At 33.3% G+C, this 12,467-nt stretch overlaps 1 protein-coding gene across 2 annotated transcripts in view; it reads left to right on the forward strand.

Annotated features, from left to right (window-relative positions):
• The window catches only part of LOC132748148 (interferon-induced protein 44-like), a 20,445-nt gene extending 8,502 nt beyond the window's left edge, over positions 1-11,943 (forward strand). The window contains exons 2-6 of one of the 2 annotated variants that reach the window (XM_060737695.1): positions 3,217-3,281; positions 7,281-7,469; positions 7,801-7,941; positions 8,565-8,739; positions 11,292-11,943. In XM_060737695.1, the coding sequence (XP_060593678.1) occupies positions 3,217-3,281; positions 7,281-7,469; positions 7,801-7,941; positions 8,565-8,739; positions 11,292-11,575 (854 nt within the window). In that variant the 3' untranslated portion in view covers positions 11,576-11,943. The remainder of the gene's footprint in view (positions 1-3,216; positions 3,282-7,280; positions 7,470-7,800; positions 7,942-8,564; positions 8,740-11,291) is intronic. The other variant, XM_060737696.1, reaches the window with a different exon arrangement.
• The last annotated feature ends 524 nt before the right edge of the window (positions 11,944-12,467 follow it).

Consider the following 12,467-nt stretch of genomic DNA (forward strand, 5'->3'; position numbering starts at 1 on the left):
TTGCAACTTTGCATGAGAGAAAACCATTCACCGATCTCGTTTTAAAGTTTATATGCCCCTGAACATGATTGTCTATGGTGTGTTTTGTTGTTGTTGTTGTTTTATTTGCCAATTTCAAGGAAAGATACGAAAAGTATTTGTAGTAAATAAAGGACAATTTTTTTTCTTCTTTTGTTAAATTGTGACATTCATCGGAGAAAAATGGTTCAAAAATGGTACATGGTTTCAAAATTGTATATTTTTAAAGAATTTAAAGTAACTCTGATGAAATTGAACAAAAAAGGTAACAGTAATTTATGGAATTAAATGCGCGTGTTTCTTTATTTATTGTGCATAAATTTACTAAGAAATATAACAAAAGGAAAAAGGATTTTTCAGATATTTTCATCAGTTACCTGCCCCTGAGATAACCCCAATTGCAAACAAGTAAAATAAAATCAAAGCAGAAAAAGAGATCGGTGACCCCTAAGTTGTTTCCGCTTGAAAAAATTATGTTATCATATTCTAACATCATGCGAAAATTTAAAGAATATATGTTGTTTATTTTCTATTCTGCCTATATGTGTTTATAATACTGCGCGTTTGTTACGTCGATTTTCATTGGATAATTGTGCAGTATTATAATATATGTTATTTTGGTTTTGGAGTGATATATGTGGATATATTACCTGTCAAGATTTTATATCACCTGAGCCGTTAGGCGAGGGTGATATTTTATCTTTGCAGGTTATATATCCACATATATCACTCCAAAACCAAAATAATAATTTTATTACCATTCCCCTGTCGAGCTTAGACGATTTTAAAATAAATTATTGCTACTTCAAATAAAACGTCGAAACAAGATTCCCTTTAGGGTACCCCTTCACCAAAACATGACATCACATAAATACATGACGTATATTCTTTCGAACGTAACGAATGTAAACAAGAGAAAAGGAGTAGTCTGTTGAAGGCACTTTTTTGGAATTAATATCAAGCTTTCACAAGGTCATTTTTGTTTTCAATACTGACGAGAATATGTATCATTACTCCATTTTGGTAAATATTTATCATTTGACAGTTAAAAAATGCTTGTAAATCGGAATTTACATCGTGTAAGAGCATCACCACAGCGCATGTTGTTTACAACGTGGGGTACCCAACGGGGAAATTTAATGTGTATATTACCCGTCTGGCTCGGTAATATCAATTTCTTTCGGGTGATCAATATCCAATCAAAAAGGCGGAAAAAATCCGGAAGGGTAACAATATTAATTATAAAGATTCTGACAGGTTATATGGCCGTTTGTTGTCGAGCCGATAGGCTAGTGTTATATATTGCAAACAACCGTTTATATATGACCATAAAACCCATCGAAATTATTTTATGATACAGCAAACATCTTTTTATAGGAAAAAAAAAGATTTCTCCATAAACTGACAACAGCCGTGTATATTATAAATTATAAGTTATAACGATTTTTGACATGTTATATGACCCTATATATACGATTTTTTGAAATATAATCCGACACTTGTAATGTCACTTTTCATTGGATAATCCTGACGTCTTTATAGCTTTATATACACGGCTGCTGTAGAAATCTCACTTCTTTCTAAAAAAAATGGAAATTTGCGGTATTATAAATTCGTTATGAATATTCCTGACACGTTATATGACCGTATATAAACAGTTGTTTGCAATATAACCCTTGCCTGGTGGCTCGGGTTATATTAAAAAACGTTAATTTAGGGTCATTTAACATGTAATAAATCTTTAATATATTAGTTATAAAGATTGTTGACAGGTTATATGGCCCTATTTAAACGGCTATTTGTAAATATAACCCGAGCCGCTAGGCGAGGGTTATATTTCAAATAACCGTTTATATACGGTCATATAACCTGTCAACAATCTTTACAATGAATTTATAATACAGCACGCATCATCTTTTAGTGAGAAAAGTAAGATTTCTTCTTAAATCGACAGCAGCCGTGTATATAAAACGATTATCCAATGAAAAGCGACGTTACAAACGTGCAGTATTATAAGTTATATCATAATACTGCACGTTTGTAACGTCATTTTTCATTGGATAATCGTGACGTTTATATAGTTTTATATACACGACTGCTGTCGATTCATGAAGAAATCTTACTTTTTTTCTCAAAAAATGATGCTTGCTGTATTATAAATTCGTTATAAAGATTGTTGACAGGTTATATGACCGTATATAAACGGCTATTTGCAATATAACCCTCGCCTAACGGCTCGGGTTATATTTACAAATATTCGTTTATATAGGGCCATATAACCTGTCAACGATCTTTATAACTAATAATATAAACGTCACGATTATCCAATGAAAAGCGACGTTACAAACGCACTGCAGAAATTATAAAGTTTGTTTATAAGTTTATATTACTTTAGACACCAAAGAAACACGTTTCTTTGATGTCAAAGAAAGAAACGGGTTGTACTGAATTAAAAACTGTGTTATGTCAAGTTAACGGGCCCATCGCACTGCGTTGCAATCGAATTCACCACCGTCTGCGTTATCAATTTTTGTCAACTCTTTTATGAAAAGGCAATAACAATTTACAAAAGTTCCAAAATATGATCATTTTGTGCAACAGCATATTACATTCGATGTGATGCTGGTGTACGTAGGGGTCGTTTTGTACACATTTGTACGTGCTATTACCAAAATTAGACAAGAGTGTTAACCACTCGTCATACTGTACAGAGAAGTGTTTGCATAAAAGACTATTAAGTGCACTGTGTGCGTGTAATAAGTTAAAAGAGTAAATATGTCGGCTTATGTCTTACTAGGTGTTTCCAGTGAAACATTAAAACATCAAGTAAATTTCAGTCATAAACTTACCGACAAAAGCAAACGGCCATATTTAATCCACCGCTTTTGCGACTAATACTCCCACCGCTGCTGCTATGGGCAAAAGCTATGGCCAGTGTGGGGGAGTATAAAATGTTCATATAATTTTGTTGCTACAAAGATAGCATACAAGTTTTACAAAAAAATATGTGTAAATCATGGATCTGATAATTACTGGACACCGGTCCATTTGGTAAATGTGTAATAGATTCTAATCTTTCAAAATATCCTCCTCAACGCACTACACGTTCCGATGTTAGATAATAATTAAACTTATACTTATGTCATTATTTGCTGTTAAATTCATGTTGATATTAAAGTAGTTATTCTGTTCTTTCAGCGCCCGAGCCACCTAAATTATTAACTGATCGACCATGGAGACAGTCTGAATATTGGGATTCTGAGGTAATAAACAACAAAACCGCCGGGCGTGGACAACGTTCGACTTTTTACTTTTTCTAAAAGCAAACAAAGAAATGTTTGAACAAATCTTAACGTTTCCTTTTTATGAAATTAATCGGTCTGTCTTGTCACATTAGTTTGTCTATATAAATATATTCATTTATATATTTAAAAAGAAACACGCATTCTATAAATAGATACATGCAATGCATTATATAAATAGATTCTTGTTGTTGTTGTTGATAATGATGATGTATACATACATACACACCAATAAATATATGGTCATTTAATGCACGAATCTGAGAAAATTCAGTAATTTAACCGTCAAGGTCATTAAAGAGCCCAGGTCAATTTGGGTTTGATAAACAAGAAGGTCTTGTCCTTAAGAATGTTCTATTATAATATAAAGTTGATCCCTTCAATAACAGCAAAGTTACAGCCAGTTAAAACCAAAACAATGAAAATTTCAATAATTTGACCTTCAAAGTCAAGGTCATTTATGAGTGTAGGTCAAGGTCTGTCTGGTTATTTTTAAGGGTTATCATTGAAGATTATTATGTTCAAGTTTGAAGACAATCCTTTCAAAAATAACAAAGCTACAGCCAATAATAGCCAAAACAATGAAAATTTCAATAATTTGACCTTCAAAGTCAAGGTCATTTATGAGTGAAGATCATTGTCTGTTTGGTTATTTTTAAGGAATATCCTTGAAAATCATTATGTTCAAGTTTGAAGACAATCCATTCAAAAATAACAAAGTTGCAGCCAATAATAGCAAGAACATGCAAAATTTGGACTTTTGACCTTGAAGGTCAAGATCATTTATTGATGAAGGTCGAGGTTAGTGTGGTCTACTGAAAGGTCTTGTCCCAAGGGTTGTTGTGGCCAAGTATGAAGACAATACACCAAGAACTAAAAAAGTTATGATCCAGGTACAAGTTTGCGGACGGCAACGGCAACACCGCCGCGACTATCACAATACCTCTAAAAAAAGTCGAGCTTAAAACGACAATTTATATAAAGATATACAGTTAACAAGATTTGACCATGTCTACCTGAACACAGCGAGTCCTTAGCCAATCAGAATGGAAAATTAAGTACCACATGATAACAAAATAGACAGAAAATACTGTAAAAAGTGGCGCCTATAGGTGTTTTTTTATCGGGTTACCTAATAAATATAACTGAAATACTTTCTTCGTGTAAGAAGCTCGAAACCAGTGTGCATGCTCTTTCGGGGTTAACAGTATTAAAAAGAAATGTTAACTCTACTGTTCAGACAGGAGTCTACTTTGAAAACTTATAACACATAGATAAAATCGAACCCTTTTATTATATACTACCCTTAACTTATGTACACTTCTGTAAAACTTATATATGAATATAAGAAAGTGACTTAAATAGTTGATATTTGGCATTTCGATAAACTTATTAAGGCCTAATCATCGGTTATCATTATCATGCATGTATTAAATTGTGGTGTAATTAGCAAAGCTTAAACACTTTATATCTGTGATTTTGCATGTTTCAAACCATAAGCTGCAATTTACAGATAAAGTTTAATATGAAGTATTGAGATTACTTTTAAAATCACATTCATGAGATATTTCAAATTCGATATTTCTTCCCAATTTTCAGTTCTGTTTAATTATGGTATCAAACCATTGATGATTAAGACGATGAAACATGTCCTGATTTTTAAAATGACAAGCTCCGATAGTCGAACTTGCACTGCTGATAAAGATACCTGTGTGTGACAACGAACTTTGCCCTTTTTCCTGCAAAATCAGAGTTATGACCTGCCTATTGTTCCAGTTGATCTCATGTTGATGATCTTATGCCATAATGTTTAAAGATGAAAGGACTGGAAATAATTTTAGGTCTTGACGTGCAACTTGTTAGCACCTTTTCAGATATATCACACATCCCGTTTTTTTCCAGAATAGTAAATTATTTTCACTGTAAACAATGACTCAAAAATGAAAAGCGTTGCAACGTAATAATCGCACACACAAACTCAATTGAATTTTGAGTATTTTTTTTATTTTACCTGTGCCGATCTGTTCAGTTAAAAAGTTTTATGGGATCTATGTTAGACTTTATACGCCCTTTTTCATTTCAATGGAGCTCCTTTTAAAGAAATATTCTGCAATAAATATGCGGACACATGACACATTTAATCAGTTTACATTTTATATAATGAGAAATTAATAATGGATTCTTAATAGTTATTTTCTATATTAAACACTTAAAACACTTATTGAAATAATAGATGTGCAGTTTTTGCTCCATATAATCGTAACGATGATACGTATAATTGAGCTAAAATACCGTGTCCGTGCAACATTAAAACAACAAACTATTACAAGTGATTGGAGTATCAAAAATGTTTTGAACAGTTGCAACGCTGACGAATATCGGCTTAGACAAAGAAAATGCTTTTCTACGCTGTTTACATTTAAATATAAAACAATGTGATTGTACACACGTGGGACAAACGTTATATAATTATAAAAAAAAACGGCAGTAACTTGAGAATGATACCAGAAGGTGAAGGCCGAAAGTAATAATAGGTTCTTTTGTCTTCCCGATAACTTGCGAGGTCAGAGCTTTGACAATCATAAAATATCTGAATTTTGCATTTTAGCCAGAAAAAACATCGGAGTTGTTGCCGCCGTTTCTGGACGGCGACATATACAATTAACAAGATTTGACCATTTCTATCCGAACACAGCAAGTCCTTATCCAAACAGAGTGGAAAATTCAATACCCAATGCTAACAAAATGGTCAACAAAATACCTTAAAAATGGCACCCATGGGGTACGTCATTTTTCTTTTGTCGGGTTACCGAACATATAGAATAAAAAAAAACATTATTCATGTAGGAAGCCCGAATTCAGTGTGCCGGCTCCATCGGGGTAAACAGTATTACGAATGTTTTTCTTTAAGAATGAAATACTTACTCTACTGTTCATACAGGATTCTTTTTGAAAACCCGACTGAACATGTACATAAATATCTTCCACATAAACAATTGGCGACACACACAAAAAAGAACCCTTATACTAAACTACCCTTTACTTCTGTACAAAAACTGGTATGTGTAAGTGATTTAAATCGTTGATATTTTGCATGCAGAATAACTAAGTCTTCTAAACTTCATTAAGCCTAAATAGGCCTAATCATCGGTTACCATTGCCGCACATGTATTAAACTGTGGTGTAATTAGCAAAAGATTAAACACTAAATGTCAAGTGTGATTTTGCATGTTTCAAACCATGAACTGCAATTTACATATACAGTTTAGTATGAAGTATCATATACTCGTAATGAGATAACTATTAACCTCACATATCGAAATTCGGCTATTGCCTTCAAATTGATACCTAATGTTCAAAATCTGTATAATTATGGTATTAACCATTGATGATTTAAACGATAAAAACGTGTCCTGTATTTAAAACGACAAGTTCCGATAGTCAAACTTGGACAGCTGCTAAAGATAACTGTGTGAGAACGAACTTTGCCTTGTACAACATTGAATGTGATCAAATATCCTTCACCTACAAACTCAGAGTTATGACGTCTCTTTTGTTTCAATTGATCTCCTCATTGGATGTTCTTATGTCATAATTTTAAAAAGGACTCCACTGAAGTATTTTGACATGACGGGACTGGAAATAATTTAAAGTCTTCACGTGTAACTTGTGTACACATTTTGAGAACATTCACACATCCTGTTTTTCCATAATAACAATAATTTTCACTGTGCACAATGATTAAAAAATTGCAACGTTTATAACACATCGGCGTAATAATCGTGTACAAAAATCAATTGAATTGGAGTATTTTTCTTATTTTACCTGTGCAGATCTTTTCATTTTAAGGGTTTCCTGATATATATGTAAGAAGTTTCAAAGCCTTTTTCATCTCAATGGAGCTCCTTTAAAGAAATATTCTACATTATCGTTATATATATTTTCTTTATATTCATTAAGTTAGAGAAAAAGCTCTTGAAAGAAATAGAAGCAATTAAACCAAAAGCAAATGTTCGCCCAAACCTACTAACTTCAGGGCCAGTTGGGTCCGGAAAATCATCATTTATCAGTGCCGTTTATAGTATTGGTGAAGGATCAAAAGTACAACCGGCCCTACCAGGAAGTTCTGCATCAAGTTTTACTGTTGAGGTAAAATAATTTATGGAAAGGCATATGTGTTACATACGGTTATTAGATTATAAATGTTTAAGCTAAACGATTGGATAAAATCTTAACATCATGATGTTTATGAATAGTATGTATGTAACAACTCTTGCATTCGTATACTAGTAGTAAAACAATTAAGATGAGCGTGAATGAAAAGCAAATGCGTTTACGAACAATATTTTTGTGTCATTTATACCTGGTACGTTCAGCTCAAAATGATTATGTACATACGAAAGAGTGTTTAAGTTAATATTAAGCTATTATTTTTAAAATTGTTTTCTTAGAAAATTGTAAATATAAAAAAAAATTTCAGTACAAGGGCTACACTCAAAACACACTACTTAAACATTTCATACTTCGAGATACGATGGGATTGGAGGCAAGGGATCAGGATGGATTTCACATTGACGATTTCGTGTATTTAGTCAGGGGAAACATAAAGAATTCGTACACGGTTCGGTCATACTTTTTTATAGTCTTCTTCTTATTTTACTTAACATAACTTTTTTATTTAAGAAACTAATGCATTAACTAGATGCCCATAGACAAGATCAATTTCGAATAGTATTGTCATTTGAAAAGAGCATAAAGAGGGATTCTTCACATGATCTCATCATGATAAAGATTTATGATTAAATAATAATTAAAAAAGAACATACTTATTATACTCATAAATATTTAAAGACCTTAGCTTCCATGCAATTAGTTGATTTGCTCTTTCAGAAAAAACAATATGATACTGTGAATAATAAGAGTCAAGTCGACTGCAAACACAAAATTTAATTTGACTGACACAATTTACCATCTACAATTCAAGATTATAAGGTTATTTAGATAAAAGAATTCTTATATCAGAGATTTGATGATAAGAGACAAGCTCATTGTTACTAATTAACACAAGTTTGGCCTAAAAGGGTAAATGGTTTTAGGTCATTACTATTTTTCATGTTTTTATTAGATTCACTTTGCTTTTGTGATGACCACGTTAGCGAATAAAATAAACTGTAAAAGCCTCTTTAAGATAAGTTTCTCATTTAGTCGTCTAATAATGCCCAACTTTTCCATTTCTTAATATAGTTTAACCCTGCCGCATCAATAACACCTGGCAACGCCGACTTCGTGGACTCCCCAAAACCAGACGCTGTTATTCATTGTGTCATCTTTGTTATCAGCGCAGTTGATGTCTACAACAATATACCAGAGGGTTACATCAGAAAAATAGGCCAACTACAAGAAAAACTCCGATTGGAGGGTACGTATGTACATGCACTATGTAACGGATTTATTGCACGTTCTTTACTTTGAGTAAGGTGATCGGAAATTTTGTTCAATCAAGGTGTCATCAAATGAGCCCTAATCAAAACGTGATAAAATGAATAATTTTTTGCAAAATAATTTATGTGTGGTGCTCATTAAACAAAATATTTTCATTTTCGTTAAAATTGTGTTGAAGTTACTTTTTGATGCATTCTTGAATAAAGGATATACCTTTTTACAATACGATTTTTCCATGGATACGCAGAGTTGCTTTTCGCGCATGCGCGTTCTGCTTAGAGAAAAAAAAAACTAAAAAAAAAACGATGACTACAATTTATCATATTTAAAGGCTTTAATAGACGTGATTTCCAGAGAACAGGGATTTTTAATGACTTTAAGCAGTAATTACTTAAAATATGATAAACAAGATAAACAAGGAAAGGCGGCGTTTAATGACGACGTTAATTGTATTTATAATGTCATATAAACAAAACAAAGAGGGAATAATAATTCAATTAAAAAGCGAATGTACAAAAGCCCTCTTTTTAAGATATCATTAGACGACTTTTCCATCAAAAAACTCAATTGAAACAACAGGGTGCTAAAGAGGAACTGTTTCGTATTTTAGACAAAACGCATCGGTATATACATGTAAAATTAAGCACTTAAAACATCTGAACTTTTCAATATCTTTTAAAACTGGAAAACAAGTTCGTTTTGAAGAAATTTACCTTTAAAGTTTTTTTTATTTTTCATTTGAGATGATTCGGATAGTGAAGTGCGGACATAGTTCTGGTTTCAAAAACTTAAATAGCTGCCTTTTGTAAAGTAAAACGTGCTGTTTTATTTTTGTTAGATTTTTGTATCGGGTCTGATGCCTTAAATGTCTTCTCTGCTACGTTTATTGTCAACTCTGATGTTTAACCGTTGGACATTTGCTTATTAAAAGTTTATATATTGTGTAATCGGGAAATAATGAATTAATATTTAAGGCAATATGATAAACAATCATGAGCAACACTGTCTACATATAAATAAGACAAATGGTGTCGGATTCCTGGCACATAACGACATTGACTGAAGCGTACCTGTCCTGTCACAGTATTAAACGAGTTCTACTAGTAGGGACGTATCGTGTGTGTTTTTAGTTTTATTTTAGCTCGGCGCCGTGAAATTCCATAAGTCCGAGATCTCAGCGCCCATGCCGGTCCACTCTCGAAGTCTCATCGGGGAGGTCTTTTTCGTGCCGATCTTCCTTGTCCTTTATTTCGTTCGACAATCCTGGCAAAACATCATATTCCGCGACAGCAGCAAACATGCAGTAACATAAAACGGCTCTTGTCAGTGCCACCCTCCTAGGTCAACCAATCGTCTCTGCTACTTAAAGCGACTTTACCTTGACCTGCCATGTGCCTTCTCCGCGACGTGCACGCCTCGGGAGGGATTTGGAGAAGATTTCGTGTCGTAACGTTCCCCTTTAATTTCAACAACTGCGCAGATCTAAAAAGACATTTGTCTAGGTAGCATTTTATTGGGCTCTTCTAAAGGTATGCAATGCACAGCTGACAATTTCGTCGCAGCCATTTTACGCGTGCGTAAAACCTCGGTTGTTAAACGCCTGTATTACATAATATTGCACAATATGTCTTGTACTCTCCCTCTTTAAATAAGTGGGTTGGCAAGGTGGTAAGTGCCAAACAGATTGATACGTGAGCGGTTGTTAATTTCGAGACAGTTTTCAATGTCATGATTAATCCCGGTGACAAAGATATCCAGGCAAAAATATTATAAAATCGTAATTTAAGTAACTTCTTAACAATGTTAATGGTTTTGCAAAGTGACAAATAGTGTTGCAATGCATGTGTTGCGTGGAACCGGATGATAAAAAGTGTGTTATTTCACTACCTATCTTTATTGCTCAATATTTAAAAAAAGATATGTAAATATATTTATGTGGCTTACACATTTTCTGTTTGGCATCAATCAGATAAAGGATAAAATCTGGTAAACTGAAAACTTGAATTGTATTCACATGTTCTGACTTTTTTCAAAATGATATTTTACCTTGATTTCATAAATTATTAAAATTTCTATTGTTTTTATATGAATTATTTCAACAACAATTATCTTGACCTCTTTATTTGCTAATAGATATATTTCTAAATTTTTTACAACAATGTCAATGTCAGGGCCGTGATAGTAATGGGAATATCTTAAACAACCATCTAATCCATGCGTTTTTAGGGCAAACTTGGCCACAAAGCTATTAAGGTATCTTTTATGTTTTTGTTAAAGCTATTTCATATTATTTTCTACTTTTTATCTTAAGCTAACTTGGAATAGTCTATATACTTCTCCTATATTTCTGTGTAGGGCGATGCTTTTTTGCCCTACACAGATTGCGCATGTGCGAGAAATACTGCTTCCGCTCGATTTTTTAAAGATACGGACCGCGTCGTAAAAAGGTCTTTATTAATATTGACCATTTATGTACAATTATTATAAAGTTTATTTACAGTCGTGTATTCCTCTTTTTCATTACGACAGGGGTTCCGAGGATACTTATTCTTACAAAGGCCGACTTGTTGTGCGAAAAAGTGAGAGAGGACACAAAATTATTGTTTTGGAGCGTTAAAGTGCAAAAGGCCGTCAAAAGGGCAAGCGAGATATTTCAAATCGACCAAGCGTCTATTCACCCTGTTGTTAATTATGAAGTCGATTACACATTGACTCCAGACAGGAACATCCCACTGCTTCTTGCACTTAAACAGAGCATGAAATATGCAGAATGCCACATGAGACAGGTTGAAGATGATGACGACATACCCTAATAAAAACATGCCTTACCGACAAAAAAGTTACTGAATCCATTCGTTTACCCTATGTTGTTTTAATATAAAAGTTGTTTGTATAAAACAAAAGAATGGAAACTTTATGATTTTTATGTTTTGCATATCTCATTCCAGAATATAATGTGAACTATCGTTCTGATTCTTGAATTACAATAATACCACAGTAACACAGTACTTTGGAGAGTGCGTGACACAGGTACATATGCGATTTTTCAAGTTCCGCTTCCGCATATGGCAGTGTTGATAATTTTGTAAACAAAAAGTTAAAATATGGTACTACTAGTGCTTGAATGCTTAAATATTGTATTTTTATACTTTTAAAATGAGTGAATAATTGTTGAAAATATTGTGTTTGCTTGTTTGTTTCATTTTACGCCGTTTGCCAACAGTATTTCAGTCATATAGGCGGATGATTCCTAACCATCGTTCATGGAGAGTTACACCAGTACTAGATTACCTTCATCCACGCTTAACTGCTTAAACATCTCCCGGGGATCGAACCTAAGCCAGAGAGGTAACTGGATTAGAAGTCATCGACATTAACCCCTCGACCACGGAGGTGGTTTATTATCTATAAGAATATATAGAAATAGTCTCCGTCCGTCCGTCCTTCCGACCTTCCGTCCTTCCGTCCGATATTTATGTCCGGAGCATATCTCAAAAGTATTTGAGGTATCATCTTGAAACTTCATAGGTTGATAGACCTCATTAAGGAGGAGTGCAGTGCACAAGAATGATAACTCTACCCTGCATCATTTTTGAGTTATTGCCCTTTGTTATTTTTCATACTTAATTTTTCACCTGAGTGGAGCATAACTCAAAAAGTGTTTGAGATATCAACATGAAATATCATAGGTGGATAGATCTTACT

The sequence above is a fragment of the Ruditapes philippinarum genome, unplaced genomic scaffold, assembly GCF_026571515.1.
Source record: "Ruditapes philippinarum isolate M1 unplaced genomic scaffold, ASM2657151v2 ctg2206_1_1_1_1, whole genome shotgun sequence".
Taxonomy (NCBI): Eukaryota; Metazoa; Mollusca; class Bivalvia; order Venerida; family Veneridae; genus Ruditapes; species Ruditapes philippinarum.